General features: G+C 55.6%; 2 protein-coding genes across 8 annotated transcripts in view; one reads left to right on the plus strand and one right to left on the minus strand.

Moving 5' to 3' along the window:
- The window catches only part of SEMA4B (semaphorin 4B), a 97,320-nt gene extending 87,148 nt beyond the window's left edge, over positions 1-10,172 (plus strand). For all 7 annotated transcript variants that reach the window (XM_055556521.1, XM_055556522.1, XM_055556517.1 and 4 more), the window contains 11 exons: positions 989-1,087; positions 1,751-1,862; positions 2,085-2,198; positions 2,340-2,491; positions 3,793-3,974; positions 4,083-4,233; positions 5,500-5,710; positions 5,797-5,912; positions 6,130-6,296; positions 8,172-8,251; positions 8,526-10,172. In XM_055556521.1, coding sequence (XP_055412496.1) covers positions 989-1,087; positions 1,751-1,862; positions 2,085-2,198; positions 2,340-2,491; positions 3,793-3,974; positions 4,083-4,233; positions 5,500-5,710; positions 5,797-5,912; positions 6,130-6,296; positions 8,172-8,251; positions 8,526-9,256 — 2,115 coding nt within the window. In that variant the 3' untranslated portion in view covers positions 9,257-10,172. The remainder of the gene's footprint in view (positions 1-988; positions 1,088-1,750; positions 1,863-2,084; positions 2,199-2,339; positions 2,492-3,792; positions 3,975-4,082; positions 4,234-5,499; positions 5,711-5,796; positions 5,913-6,129; positions 6,297-8,171; positions 8,252-8,525) is intronic.
- Positions 10,173-11,306: 1,134 nt separating this feature from the next.
- On the minus strand, positions 11,307-14,486 carry CIB1 (calcium and integrin binding 1). The gene is made up of 7 exons (XM_055556524.1): positions 14,304-14,486; positions 14,127-14,161; positions 12,985-13,093; positions 12,216-12,366; positions 11,960-12,078; positions 11,789-11,877; positions 11,307-11,561 (listed from the first exon to the last, which is right to left on the minus strand). The coding sequence occupies exons 1-7, from the start codon at positions 14,352-14,354 to the stop codon at positions 11,540-11,542; spliced, it is 576 nt and encodes a 191-aa protein (XP_055412499.1). The 5' UTR covers positions 14,355-14,486; the 3' UTR covers positions 11,307-11,539.
- Positions 14,487-14,640: the final 154 nt, after the last annotated feature.

Genomic DNA, 14,640 nt, shown 5'->3' on the forward strand with positions numbered 1-14,640 from the left:
GCGAATTGACTCATCACATCAGGTGACCAAAGTATTGGAGCTTCAGCATCAGTCCTTTCAGTGAATATTCAGGGTTGATTTCCTTTAGGATTGACTGGTTTGATCTCCTGATTATTATATCATTGTGAAAAAGAAGAAATCAGTCTTGTTTTAAGGGTGGTCAGGTTATACTTCCTTTAGAAAGTGATATTTGAGCCAAGATTAGGAGCAGGGGTGAGGGGTTTGATGTGGAGAAAGAACAGGACTGTGGATGTCACTCTGAGTGAGGTATTTGGGGAACCACTGGCAGGCTGAGCAGAGCAGTGGCGTGGTCTAGTGTGGGTTTTCAGAAAGTTGCTCTAACCACCGTGGTGGGGAGCAGGCTCCTGGAGGCAAGGATAGAGGGAGACCAGTGAGGGGCGAAAGGGGATGGTGGCCCGGACCAGGGTTGGACCAACAAAGGGAGCGAGAAGTCTCAGTCAGATCCTGGATGTATCTTGAAGATGGAGCCACCAGGATTTCCTGATGGGAGAACCAGGGTGGGGGTGGTATAAGAGGGGAGTCGAGGATGCTGTGAGGTTTGGGGCCTGAGAAGATGGAGTTGGCGTCTCTGAAAGCGGGGAGACCCCAGAGGAGGGAGTTTTGGGGGAACAGTCAGAGGCTCAGGAGATGCCTGTTAGGACACCCTCTCAGAGGCAATCCGCAAGTCTGGAGTCCAGGGTTCAGGGCTGTGTGTTTCTTCCTGTTCTGGGCTCAACTTCCTCACCAGGTTGGGATAAGACAGCTCAAAAGGGAGATGCTTTGTGCCTTCACCCCAGACTGAAGTGAAGTTTCCTAGTCACAGAGCTAGCTGAGCCCAAGGTCCCCTCCTACACACACACACGCACACATGGGCACGGTCCTCCGTCTCCTCTGCTCCAGGAGGCACTGCCCCTTGGGTCTGGTGGGGGGCACTCAGCGGCCCCCCCTGATGGCTTGTCTGTGCCTTACATCCTCCTCCTTCCTCCAGCGGGACTGTCAAAACTACATCAAGATTCTCCTGCCACTCAACAGCAGCCACCTGATCGCATGCGGCACGGAGGCCTTCAGCCCTGCGTGCACCTACATTGTGAGTGCCCTTCTGCACCCCGGGCCGGCCCCGGGCTGGCCCAGGAAGTAGCCCTCTTTCTGCCCCCAGGGAACTGGTCTGTAGCACCGACCCCCGGTGAAGGGCAGGGCCCTGGTGGGAGGCTTCTGGGAGGTCAAGGGCCCTGAGAGCCTGGGGACCCTGCCCCAGCCCTGATGGGCGGGTCTCCCTGCAGGGTGCGGGGAGAGGACGGACCTATAGGATTCCCTGGGCACAAGATCCTGGCTGACCCACGATCACACCCTCTCACTTCCTCCAGCTCTCGCTTGGTCCCGGCCAGCCCACCTCATCCACCCTCCTCATCACACGCACGCCCTTGTGTTTCTGCCCTTTGCACAACTTTGCGGAGGGTGGCATTTTCAGGGCGTGAGTCGGAGCAGCCAGGTTCCGAGTCAGACGTTCCTGGGTTTGAACCACATCACTGTCCTTTCCTGGCTCACGTCACCTTTCTGAGGCTCTTCTCTGCCCCGTGGGCCAGCCACCGTGAGGGGTCATGGCGAGGCGCTGCGGGGACTGTGCCCCAGGGGCCAGGATCGGGAGGAGGCCCTCGGACCACTGCTCTCGCTCTGGACACCTCCCTGCTCTTCCGCCAAGCTCACTCACTCCCCGGTGCGGCCCTGACCTCCCTACTCTGCTCCCCTGCAGGACGTGGAGAACTTCACACTCGCACAGGACAATCGGGGGAACATCCTCCTGGAAGATGGCAAGGGCCGTTGTCCTTTTGACCCCAATTTCAAGTCCACGGCCCTGGTGGTCGGTGAGTGGGGGGCGGGGCAGGCAGGGGGGCCTGGGTCGTTGGTGCCGTGCTGGTTCCCAGGGGTGCAGCAACCCCAGGCAGCTTTCAGTTTGGCTCTTCTTAGTTCTTATTCCCTCCTCTGTTCTCCTCAAGCAAGAAGGGCCGCACTCAGGTCACTGTGGGCCCTGAGCGGGAAGGGGCTGTGCCCAGGGCCCATTCCCATGGGAAATGTTCTCTTGGCAGATGGCGAGCTGTACACGGGAACAGTCAGCAGCTTCCAGGGGAGTGACCCGACCATCTCCAGGAGCCAAAGCCTCCGCCCCATCAAGACTGAGACCTCCCTCAACTGGCTGCAAGGTGAAATCCTCCCGCTGCCCATCGAGTGGGCAGTCCCCAGGCCCCAGGGAGGGGGCCCTGTCCCCCCAGCAGGGCCAGAGAGCAGAGTCTCGCCTGTCTGGGATCTCTGGGCTGATGGTGCTCCCCACCGGCCCCCCACAGACCCAGCGTTTATGGCCTCAGCCTACATTCCCGAGAGCCTGGGCAGCTCGGAAGGGGACGATGACAAGATCTACTTCTTCTTCAGAGAGATTGGCCAGGAGTTGGAATTCTTTGAGAACACCATGGTGTCCCGCATCGCCCGTATCTGCAAGGTGAGGGGGCTGGGCCACCCCAGAAGCCCCACGTCTGTGGCCTTCTCCTGTCCTCCAGAAGGAACAGCTTGGCTACTGGCATTTCTCTTTTTTTCTGAGCTACATCAATTTTTGGCTGAGCTACATCTTCACTGCTTCCCGGGCTCTTCTCTAGTTGTGCTGAGCGGGAGCTTTTTCTCTAGTTGAGGTGCACGGGCTTCTCACTGCGGTGGCTTCTCTTGTTGCGGAGCCCAGGCTGAACGTGCAGCTCAGTAGTTGTGGCGCACGGGCTTAGTTGCCCTGCGACATGTGGGACCTTCCTGGACCAGGGATCAAATCCGTGTCCCTTACATTGGCTGGCAGATTCATAACCACTGGACCACCAGAGAAGTCTTCTCTTCTTTTAAGTTAAAATGTCTGTTTTTTTCTTATTTAAAAGAAATGTGAAAATATAGCAAAGTACACACAAAAGTCACAAGATAAAGAGGCAGCTTGGTATGGTGATTAAGAGTGTCGACGCTGGAGCCCAGCTGCCTGGGTTTAAACCCTGCAGGTCTGTGATCTTGGGCAATTTCCTTGCTGAGAAATCTGTTTCAGTTCCCGCCTCTGTTCAGCATGTAGGGTGGGTGGAAATGTGCTGAGCAACCACTAGATGGTGACTGTCGGTGTTAAAATCTCATCCTTCCACAAGAAGAGACCACTGTTAACAATTTAGAATGTTCCTTGCTAATCTTTATTCTTTTGCCCATGAGTAAAGACTTACATATTTGTATTGTGTAAAACCATGTGCAAACAAAGAGACACTGTAATGCAACTCTTTAGCCTCCCTTTCTGCTCAGCAGTAAATCGTGACATCTTTTCATGTTTGTAGACAGACTTCCCTTCATCCTTTTTTCTGGCTCCTTGCAGTTAGGGAAGCACTGTCATTTACCTAGCCAGCCTTCTGGCAAGGGGGGACTGAAGGCTGCCACTTCAAGTCTTTTTTTTTTTTTATTTATTGTTTATGTGAAATTTAGATCTAGCCGGAGGCGTGCTCTCTCTCTCTATGTATATATACACATAAACACACACATATATTGGCCATGGGATGCAACATGTGGGATCTTAGTTCCCTGATCAGGGATTGAACTAGCGTCCCCTGCACTGGAAGCATAGGGTCTTAACCACTGGACCACCAGGGAAGTCCCCTGTCTTCTTGATTTGAGATGAGCTCAGGCCTGGTGGTGTGTCTGTCGGGCCCTTCCTGGTGTCTGTCTCAGCCATTGCTGGGGAGGGGAAGCGAGGTGCTGTCCCTGAGCCCAGCCCCTCTCTCCCTCATGCAGGGTGACGAAGGGGGCGGGCGCGTCCTGCAGCAGCGCTGGACGTCTTTCCTGAAGGCACAGCTGCTGTGCCTGCGGCCTGACGACGGCTTCCCGTTCAACGTGCTACAGGACATGTTCACGCTGACGCCCCGCCCCGAGGACTGGCCGGACACCCTCTTCTACGGGGTCTTCACATCCCAGTGGTGCGCCCCCCGGGACCTAGCTGGGAACAGGCCGGGTGAGGGGTGCGTGGCTGGCCTCACTGTGAACCCCAAGGCTCCTGGGGCTCATTCAGCCAACTTCCTCGGTAGGAGCGGGGGGACCACGGAGGGCTCTGCCGTCTGTGTCTTCACCATGAAGGACGTGCAGTCCACCTTCAACGGCTTCTACAAGGAGGTGAACCGCGAGACGCAGCAGTGGTACACAGTGACCCACCCAGTACCCTCGCCCCGGCCAGGCGCGGTGAGTGCTGCTCCCTGCTGCAGGGCAGCGTGCTGGGAGGACGCGTCCACACCCCGTGCTGGGCTTGCTTGCTTTCTCTAAGCCTGTTGTCTCATCTTGAAAGTGGGGGCAGAACCCAGGGCTGCTTGTCTTTGCAAGTTTGACATGACCGTGGACATCAGGATGACTGGGCTGGGCAGGGTGGTCCCATCAGAGCGCTGCCTGCAGCATGCCTCTCTCCCACTCCACCGTGAGCTCCTTGTTGAGTGGCTGGCCATGGGCAAATGGTCCTCTCTTCTTTCCCTCCAGCCTCATGGGCTTCTCACAAAGCAGACCTTGAGACAAGGATATGGGTGCTGGCAGTTTCTAGGGGAGCTACTCCCCAGAAGCAGCAAAGAGGGGACAGGATTGTGGAGGGAGAGGTGGAGCCAAGAAAGTGGGGGTCGCCACGCTGCTGCTGCTGTGGGTGCCTGGAGCTGAGGCCCCGGGGCCCTGGGAGGCTATGTGGAGTACATCTCAGCGTTGGTCCACTGGGGTGTTTGTTACCAACTGCTGGGCCTCAGTGATTGAGGGTCACTCTGTGATGTTAATTCCTGGAGCTGCTACAGAGAATGCCCCTGGGCAGAGAGAATCAGGAACCCTTGTGCCGTCGCTCAGTCATGTCCGACTCTTTGTGACCCCATGGACTGTAGCCCGCCAGACTCCTCTGTCCATGGGGATTCTCCAGGCAAGAATACTAGAGTGGGTTGCCATGCCCTCTTCCAGGCGATCTTCCTGACCCAAGGACTTGAACTGGGGTCTCCTGCATTGCAGCCGGATTCTTTAACACCTGAGCTATCAGGGAAGCCCAGGAAGCCTCTGGCGATATGGCAGACTAACTGCAGCCGCCCTTGTGGCCCCTATGCTAGCACACCTTGCTCAGCCAGGGCTTCGTGAGAAAGGAACTCGCTCACTTCCTGCTGAAAGGATGCTACAGGAGCAGAAAGTGCGGTCATGCCCAGGGGAGGGGGTGGGGGAAGGATGGGCAGGAAGGAGAGGTGGTTGGTGGGCAGAGATGGGGGAAACCCTGGCAGCCAGGGCCCATGGCCCCACAGCCTTAGACCTGCAGAGAAGCGTGTTGGCTCCACAGAACTGGAGAGCCATGCTGTGGCCTGGCTTCTGAGGGTGGGGGAGTCCCTGCTGTCCACTGGGGAGGCAGGGCTTGGCAATCCCAGCGGGATCCGTAGAACACCCATCCTGCTGGCTACCCCAATGCCGCCCATCTCAAACCAACGCCTTCTCCTTCAGTGCATCACCAATAGTGCCCGGGAGAGGAAGATCAACTCGTCACTGCAGCTCCCCGACCGCGTGCTGAACTTCCTCAAGGACCACTTCCTGATGGACGGACAGGTCCGCGGCCGCATGTTGCTGCTGCAGCCCAAGGCCCGCTACCAGCACGTGACTGTCCACCGCGTGCCGGCCCTGAACCGCACCTACGACGTCCTCTTCCTGGGCACTGGTGCGTGCCCACTGCAGGCGGGCTGGGGGTCGAGGGGGCACGGGCGGCAGGCTCTCCACAGGGCCTGAGCAATGTCCTTATCGCAGGTGACGGCTGGGTGCACAAGGCGGTGAGCGTGGGCACCACGGTGCACATCATCGAAGAGCTCCAGGTCTTCCCGGCAGGACAGCCCGTGCGGAACCTGCAACTGGACGCCGACAGGGTGAGCAGAGAGGGGAGTCTGGGCAGTGGGCTTGGGGTGCCCCGCCCTCCTGCCCCAGTCGGGTGGAAAGATCCAGGCTCCAGCAGGAGCTGTCAGAATGTGGGGGGAGGGGTAGGTGCATGAGAAGTGGCTCCCAGGAGGTGGCTTTTTGGGGCACTGAAGCCGGGTGTAGCTGTGGGAGCCGGGGCCTGCCTCCCATGCTGCGTGTCTCTTGCAGGGATTGCTGTACGCTGCCTCACACTCAAGCGTAGTCAAGGTGCCTGTGGCCAACTGCAGCCTGTACCAGAGCTGCAGGGACTGCCTCCTGGCCCGGGACCCCTACTGCGCTTGGAGCGGCTGGAGGTGTGCATCCGTCAGCCTCTACCAACCGGAGGTGGCCATCAGGTAAGAGCTCGTTCGGGCCCCTTCCCCTTGTCCCTCCTGGCGCACCCGCCTCCAAGTGTCTCTGCTTTAGACCCTCTGTGGAATCACCACACAGCCTCATTTGTGTCAGCTGTCTGGGCATCATTTTTTTTTTAATCATTATATTTATTTATTTTGACTATGCTGGGTCTTTGTTGCTATGCAGGCTTTGCCCTAGTTGTGGCGAGTGGGGGCTACTCTAATTGCAGTGCACGGGCTTCTCCTTGCAGTGGCTTCTCTTGCTGGGGAGCACGGGCTCTCGAGTGTGGGCTTCAGTACAGCTCAGGCTCTAGAGCACAGGCTCAGGAGTTGTGATGCACAGGTTGCTTCGCAGCAGGCGAGACGTTCCTGGATCAGGGATTGAAGCCGATATCTCCTGCATCGGCAGGTGGATTCTTCACCACTGAGCCAGCCACCAGGGAAGCCCTGGGGATAATTATTAATCAGCTCCCTTCCTGACTCTCAAAAGAGTTGTAATTCAGACAGTAAATTATGTTTGTCTTACCCATCTGTAAAGCAGGGACAGGATTTGGTAGTTAGTATACAATGTCATAGCTGTGAAAAGATTTGCTGGAGAATGTGAATTACATAACAATCCATTAACAGACAGACCCATTAAGGGACTTCCTGGTGGTCCAGTGGTTAGAACTCTGCTCTTCCACTGGAGGGGACGAGGGTTTATTCCCTGATCAGGAAACTAAGATCCCGAAAGTGGCGTGGCCAAAAACAAACCAATTAAAAATTGTTTTCAGAATAACTTATTTTGTCTAAGAAAACTTAGACAATAGAGATAAGCACAAACAAAATTAAAACTACCCAAATTTTACAACCTAGAGAGACTTAGATTTAATATATATCCTCCCAGATTTTTCCACATATGTGTAATATAAACAAAAATACTTTTTTTTTTTAACTAAAAAAAAAAAGATTGTTTGGCTAGAGCTGGTCTTTGATCTTTGTTGTGACATGTGGGATCTAGTTTCCAGACCAGGGATCAAGCCCAGGCCCCCTGCATTGGAAGCTCAGGGTCTTAACCATTGGAGTATGAGGGAAGTCCCAAATACATACATTTTAAAAATTGGATCTATCCTATTTGTAGTGTCTGTACTTCACTCAAGGGCATACCTGTTTCCAGTTTTATATTTTAAAACATCACGTGTGTGTATGTACACATATGTATACCTGAAGGGACACTCTAAAAAAATACCACCATTATTGTTGAATGGGTAATTGCATTTTTTTTAAATTATATTTTAGCTCCATAAAGTTTTGTTTTGTTTTTAATACTTATATATTTATTTGGTTGTTCCGAGTCTTAGTTGCAGCATGTGGGATCTAATACCCTGACCAGGGATGGAACCTGGGCTCCCTGCATTGGGAGCTCGGACTCTTAGCCATTGGACTACCAGGGAAGCCTCTGATTGTGACTTTTGTAATGTTCGGTTGAGTTTGTGCTTGGTTGAGTTCTGTGTTTTCCAAAATTAAATCAGTGCCTGTGCTTTGCTTTAAAAGAGACAGATATATGTTAATATGTACAGATTTGGCTGCCCTTCCAGACGTTCTCTAGGGACTCACTCTGCTTCTGTGATTAAGGAATTATCACAGCAACTTTCATATGAAGTAAATACTATGTAGACAGAGGAGATGCCAGCTCTGTCTACAGAGCCTGTGGGCTGGGGAATTGCGAAGGGAGGCCGCCTGCCTTTCACCCCTGCCTGGGTCCTGGTGGTCCCTGAGCCCTTCCCCAGGCCCACGTGTGCAGGGCTGTGTGACAGTGCATACTGCACGGAGGAGGATGGGGGCAGAGGCAGGCTGTTGGGGTTTCCTGGCCCATCCCAGACTCTCTTTGGTTCCCAGGCCATGGATCCAGGACATCGAGGGGGTCAGTGCCAAGAACGCCTGCAGCCCTTCCAAGACCCGGGCGTTTGTACCAAAGGGTAAGGTCCCCACCAAAAGGTGGCAGAAAGGCAAGGGCCAAGTCTTCCTGGCAGGCTCCTCCAGCCACTGATGGGAGTAAATGCCTTTCCTCACTTGCTCATCCCTCTGGCCCCAGAAGTAGGGTCCTGACAAGTGAGACCCATAGTCCCCAAAGTCCCCAAGCTGCTGTTATAGCCACGAGGTGCACAGCCTGGAGGGAGGTGGGTGAGTGAGCCTGGGGTGAGCAGAGACGCCAGCCCCCTTGACTGGGGACTGTGCCTCTTCTGCCTGCAGGTGAGAAGCCCTGTGAGCAGGTTCATTTCCAGCCCCACACGGTGAACACCTTGGCCTGCCCCCTCCTGTCCAACCTGGCGACCCGGTTCTGGCTGCACAATGGGGCCCCCATCAACGCCTCAGCCTCCTTCCGCGTGCTGGCCACCGGGGACCTGCTGCTGGTGGGCAGCCAGCAGGAGCTGGGGCTGTTCCAGTGCTGGTCGCTGGAGGGAGGCATCCAGCAGCTGGAGGCCAGCTACTGCCCAAAGGTGGTGGAGGATGAGGCGGCCGGCAATGAGGACCGGAGCGTCATCATCAACACGTCTCGGGTGAGCGCGCCAGCGGGTGGCAAGGCCAGCTGGCGCATGGACAAGTCGTACTGGACGGAGTTCCTGGTGATGTGTGTGCTCTTCGTGTTCGCCGTGGTGCTCCTCATCTTATTCTTTCTCTACCGGCATCGTGGCGGCATGAAGGTCTTCCTGAAGCAGGGGGAGTGTGCCAGTGTGCACCCCAAGACCCGCCCAGTGGTGCTGCCGCCTGAGACCCAGCCGCTCAACGGCGTGGGCCCCCCTAGCACCCCGCTGGACCACCAAGGCTACCAGGCCCTGTTGGACAGCTTCCAGAGGTCCCGCGTCTTCACAGAGTCAGAGAAGAGGCCACTGAGTGTCCAGGACAGCTTTGTGGAGGTGTCTCCGGCATGCCCCCGGCCCCGGGTCCGCCTGGGCTCTGAGATCCGGGACTCGGTAGTGTGAGAGCAGACTTCTGGAGGCGGCCTCCCTCTGGGGGCCCCGAGTGCTCAGAGCCGGTTGGCTGGACCTCTACTCCTCCGCGTGGAAGAAGCCGCGGTGTCCAGCCCTCAGGAGCGACAGAGCCCACTGCCAAGTAGCAAGGCCCCCCCATCCTCCACCCCAGATGGCCATGTCCCTGTGGGTCCTAGCTGAAGATGGGGGCCTGCCCAGGTGAGCCGATGCTCCTTAAGTGAACTGAGCCCTTTGTTTAAAAACAGTCGAAAATGTGAAACAGGAAAAGAGAGGCAAGATGACGCCACACATGTGGCCAGCCCAGTGCCCGGCTCCCAGCTTCCAGATTGGAAGGATGCATCCAAAGTGGCTGTGTGAGACAGAGCTGGAAATGGTGCACCAGCTGGCCTCTTCCGCCTTCCCCTGCTGTCACAGGCTGCCCCTGCTCACTGCAGAGACAGGCCCAGCTTGGGCTCCAAGGGGTCCAGCCTCCCCCGCTGGCCACGTCCTTGCAGCCATCATCCTGTCACCTCAGGGACCAGAGGGCCACACTGGCCCCACAGCCCTCCTGAGGCCCTGGGCTCAGGCCCACCTCCTCCTGGACTTTTCCAGCCTGTATCAGGCTGCAGCCACGTTAGAGCAACAGGGCAGCGCCAGTCCAGAAGAGTCTATGACGATGAACATCATCCCTTGGAATTCTAGGAAGAGACTGTTGCCTGCCTTCCTCCAGCCTACAAACCTATGTCCCTTTTTCCCACACCTGCCCTGGCCTTCAAACCCAGCCCCCAGTTCATCCTACACCTTACAACCTCTACTCTTAAGGGACAACTAAGCCCGTGCACCACTGATAACTGCCCAGCACAGGGACCGTTGAGTTTATGTGGGTTTTATATATATATTTTTTTTAATAAAAATGCACTTTACTTTTTTTTTTTTTTAATAAAATCTAAAGAATTGAAATTGAATCCTGGGCCCTTCCTCTTAAAGGACTGTTGCTTTTTGAGGTTGGTCCAGTTCTCTGAGTTCTGGGAGGTTCTAGGCCGCGTCTTTCAGGTGCTAGTGGGCTAACACCAGCCCAGCCTGGCTGACCACATCTCCCTGCGGAGCCAGGTTCTTTTTTATTTTCTTATTTTTGGCTATACTGGGTCTTCCTTGCTGTACAGGCTTTTCTCTAGCTGTGGCAAGTGGGGGCTACTCCAGATGTGGTACGCGGGCTTCTCAGTGCAGTGACTTCTCTTGTTGCAGAGCGTGGGCTCTAAGGCTCGTGGTCGTGGGCTTCAGTAGTTGTGGCATGTGGGCTTTAGAGCACGGGCTCAGGTGCTGTGTGCATGGGCTTAGTTGCTCCACATCATGTGGGATCTTCCAGGATCAGAGATCAAACACATGTCTCCTGCATTGGCAGGCAGATTCTTTACCACTGAGCCACCAGGGAAGCCCAAGCCAGGTTTGTAAAGTGGGTAGGGGAGAGGATTTGTTTACTTCAGTCCCTTTACTCTGCACCCCTGGTTCGGTTCAGGGATGGGGTACAGGGGAAAAGGTCTTGGCTTTTCTTGTTTTGACTTGAAAAGCATTTTTATGTTTCAAATGATCACACAGTGAAACTGACCTTTTTTCTTTTAGTACACAGGTCTGTGAGTTTTAACACATGTAGAAGTTCATGTACCCACCACCACTATCAGGATACAAGAGTTCCACCCCTCACACTCCTCTTCATACCCCCTCACAAGGGAGGGTGGGATGGGCAGATAGTCTGACTTCCTGCTGTCTCCTTTGCCTGCATGCTTAGTCGCTCAGTTGTGTCCAAATCTTTGCAATCCCATGGGCCGTAATCCACCAGGCTCCTCTGGCCGTGGGATTCTCCAGGCAAGAATACTGGAGTGGGTTGCCATTTCCTACTCCAGGGGATCTTCCTGATCCAAGGATTGAACCTGGGTCTCCTGCGTTACAGGCAGATTCTTCACCATATGAGCCATCAGCCATCCCCTTCAAATCCTACTTTGAGGGGCTCATATATATATAAGTCCACTCCTTCACATCAGTAATTCTAGTGTTGCACAAAGGCTCAAAACTTCTAAACCTTTATTATTGATTAGTAGAAACACAAATAGAGCGATGACAGTGAGAAGGGGAAAGGCCCTGACGTGGAGGGCCCTCCACAGCCCCGGGCAAGACTGCTCAGTGCCAGCTCCAGGCTGGGCCACCTTGGCCGGCGCTGACAACACAGGGGTAACCATGACCACAGCTCAGCAGTGGACATTCTTCAACAGGGTGCTGCTACACATGCTGTGGCTCCTGTCACAGGACAATCTTAAAGGAACTGAACGAGAAGAGCGTGTTAGGGCTTTCTGCTGAAAGAGGTGGGTAGGGACTAAACCCTAAGTTTACCCCTCCCCCAAGACCCCTTGGAATGGGCAGTGAGTCCCCTCTAGAAGTGAGTCCCCTTCTAATATATTCAGAGGAACAGGAGGCATTTTCCTACCCCAGGGACCACCTCCAGAAATAACATCCCAGACCTGGTGCAGCAGGTGAAGACCACAGTCATACCTGGCAAAATCTGGTGAGCGGGAGATGACATGCTGGAACTCGGAGAGGTTGATGGTCCCATCCCTATCTATGTCGGACTCCTCTAGGATCTGGAAAGGGGAAGCTTCAAGGTCAAAGCCCAAGCCTTCCCCACCTGCTCCCCAGCCCAGCCCACCTGCCGCTACTGCTCACGTTGTCAATGAGCTGCTTCATCTCTGAAGCACTGAGCCGTGTGTCTTCGCTCTCTCCCGTGAGGCAGTTCACGAGCTGGCTCAGGTCTTCTCTGTTCAAGGTTCCATCATCATCAAAGTCTAGAAAGCAGACACAGGAAAGCCCAAAAGGAGGTGGTCAGGATGAGCACCCAGCTCGTGACTCCCTGAGCTCTCAGGCGTCTCCACAAAGACCACGTCAGAGAGGCTGGTGTTCCACCCGGCCCCCTGCTCCTTACCAAAGATGCGGAAGGCATAGTGGGACTTGATGTCTGGGGTGGCTGTGTCACTGAACACACTGAGGAGGTCCAAGAAGTCCTCGAAGCTCAGGCTGTCTCTGCTCGGGGAAGTGGAGAAGACCTTGCAGATTCGCTCCTTGAAGGGGTTGGCCTAAGCAAGAAAGCCTTCTGTGAACGCCACACACGAAGCACCCCAAATCACATATTCAAATGCCACCAGGAAACTGGAGGGAGCGGTTCAGCCTCTCAGGGGAGAACCATCACCACTCGGGCCAGTATAGAAGTCAGGAGGACCCATGACCCCACTGGGGAAGAGACAGGAATGGCTTTCTGGGCATCAGAGCTTAACCTAATAAAGGCAGGCCCGGGAGCAGAGAAGTAAGGAAGAGGAAGGCATCCTAAGCAAAGAGAACAAGATGAGCTGGTTATTTTAAAACACAAATATTGAATCGAGCAATTACTGTGTTATAGGCCAGGGCCTTTGCATAAAAATTTTCACAGCAGCCCTATGGAGAGGCAATCAGCCTCTGGAATAGACTTTCTCAAACTTCAATCAGGTAATTCAACTCCTTAAAGGACACAACTTTGAACCTCCAAGAATATGTCTGAGGATCCCAGTGTGCAAAACATCCTTCTATTACTATATAACTCCCCCGGATGACCTTGATAAAGCACCCAGGAACTTAGGGTGAAACAGAAGACTGGAATGGAGAACAGTGACCATATGACCTCAGAAGGAGTAGCAGAGGGAGGCTGGGGGGGCTGGCACCTTGAGTTCTGGAAGGCTGAGGATCTGCTCCAAGGACACTCGAGCCTGCAGTGACTCCTCCACACTCCGGTGCTCCTGGGGAAGCAGCTCACAGAACCGTCTGTGGGCTCTGGCAGAAGGAAGAGAACCTGTTAGTGTGCTTCCCTAAGCGTATCACATACCCCTCCTGGCCTTGAATACCCATCAGGAACCAGCTGAGGAGCTAAGCCCTCAGGACATCTAAGGCAAGAGAAGATACATCACAAGACAGTAAAGGGAGTCTGAGAGTCCATCCTTGCGGGTTTACTGTGGGACCCCGTGTCCCAGGCACTGTGCTTGGCCCTGATTCAAGACTCTCCCAGGTGTGGAGAGGTCCGGGAAGGGGCCAGAAATTGGTCTTAAAGAGCAAGTGAAAAAGAGCTAAATTGAAATCTCATTTCATTTCAGGAATCTCCCGCTGCTCCTCAAAGCAGCTACCCTGAACTTTCTCCCCCTTAGGCCCCACCTCATTCCCACTGGCATTCTTTTTTGCCAAGAGAAGCCTAGGAACCTTCTTGCTCAGGTGTGCGGCCACATAAAGCTGGCTAGGAAAGCGGTTCCAGCCCCAGTTCAAATCCTCTTACTCAAGAATGTCGTCTTAGGCAAGTCATCCGACTGTTTCACTGTCCCCATACCTCCCTCGTGAGGGTTACAAAGGAAACGTAGACAACCCTTCAGCAGAGCATGGGAAATGCTCAGTAAGCGTTAACGGTTACGGTAGTATTCAGATAAAGGAGGAGCCAGAGGGCTCCCCAAGGTTTCTCTGGCTTTTCCAGCAGACAAAGCAGCCCAGAACTACAGCAGTCTCGGCCGGACTGGGGCAGGAAGTTCCGTTTTGCAGAAGCCAGGGGAGCGGGGTCAAAGAGCACCCAACTCCGGCCGGAGGCTGCTCCGCGGTGCTCTGCTGGGGCCGCCGGCGCGAGACAGGAGGGCGTGCCGGGAAGAGGGCACAGCTGAGGGCCCGGGGCCCCGGCCTGCAGTTCCGGCTCAGCTGCTGGCCTCATGCAGGCCCCTGCCCCTCCCGCTGGCGGGACCTCGGTTTGCCCATCAGTAAGACGGAGCCTCCCGCGTTCCCGAAGCCGTTCGGAGAGCATCCTGGAGGTGAGGTTCGAAACAGCACTTACAGAAGGATCTCCTGTTTGGTCAGGAACGTCAAGTCCTGGAAGACAAAACGAGAGAGGAGGGTCAGCAGGCCGCCCGGGGCCAGAGGCCGCGCCCACCCGCCCGGCCGCGGCTCGGGGACCGTCCTCTCCCGAGCGCAGGCCGCGCGCAAACTCCCTGGGGACCGGCGTCTCGCGCACCTGGTACTCGGCCAGCAGCTCCTTGGATAGGCGACTGCCCGAACCCCCCATCGCTGCCGCTCGCACACAGCTCCGCCAACTTGTCTCGGGACGCTGGCAACTTTCTCACTTCCGCCCTCGGGTCGCGTCACCACCCGGTGCCCGCGGCAACCGCTCCTGGGGCCACCGCCCCCGGGCCCGCCCCCTCCTTAAGGCTCCCAGGCGTTCCCAGCCCGGTTCGGCCGGTTGGCTCCCGGCTCCGGGCGGTCCCTGGCGAGCTGGAGGCGGGGCCCGGGGCGGGGCCGGACGCTCCGGGGCGGGGCCCAGGCCTCACGGCCCCGCCTCCAGGGTGGGCGGG

This window comes from Bubalus kerabau, chromosome 19 (assembly GCF_029407905.1).
Source record: "Bubalus kerabau isolate K-KA32 ecotype Philippines breed swamp buffalo chromosome 19, PCC_UOA_SB_1v2, whole genome shotgun sequence".
Taxonomy (NCBI): Eukaryota; Metazoa; Chordata; class Mammalia; order Artiodactyla; family Bovidae; genus Bubalus; species Bubalus kerabau.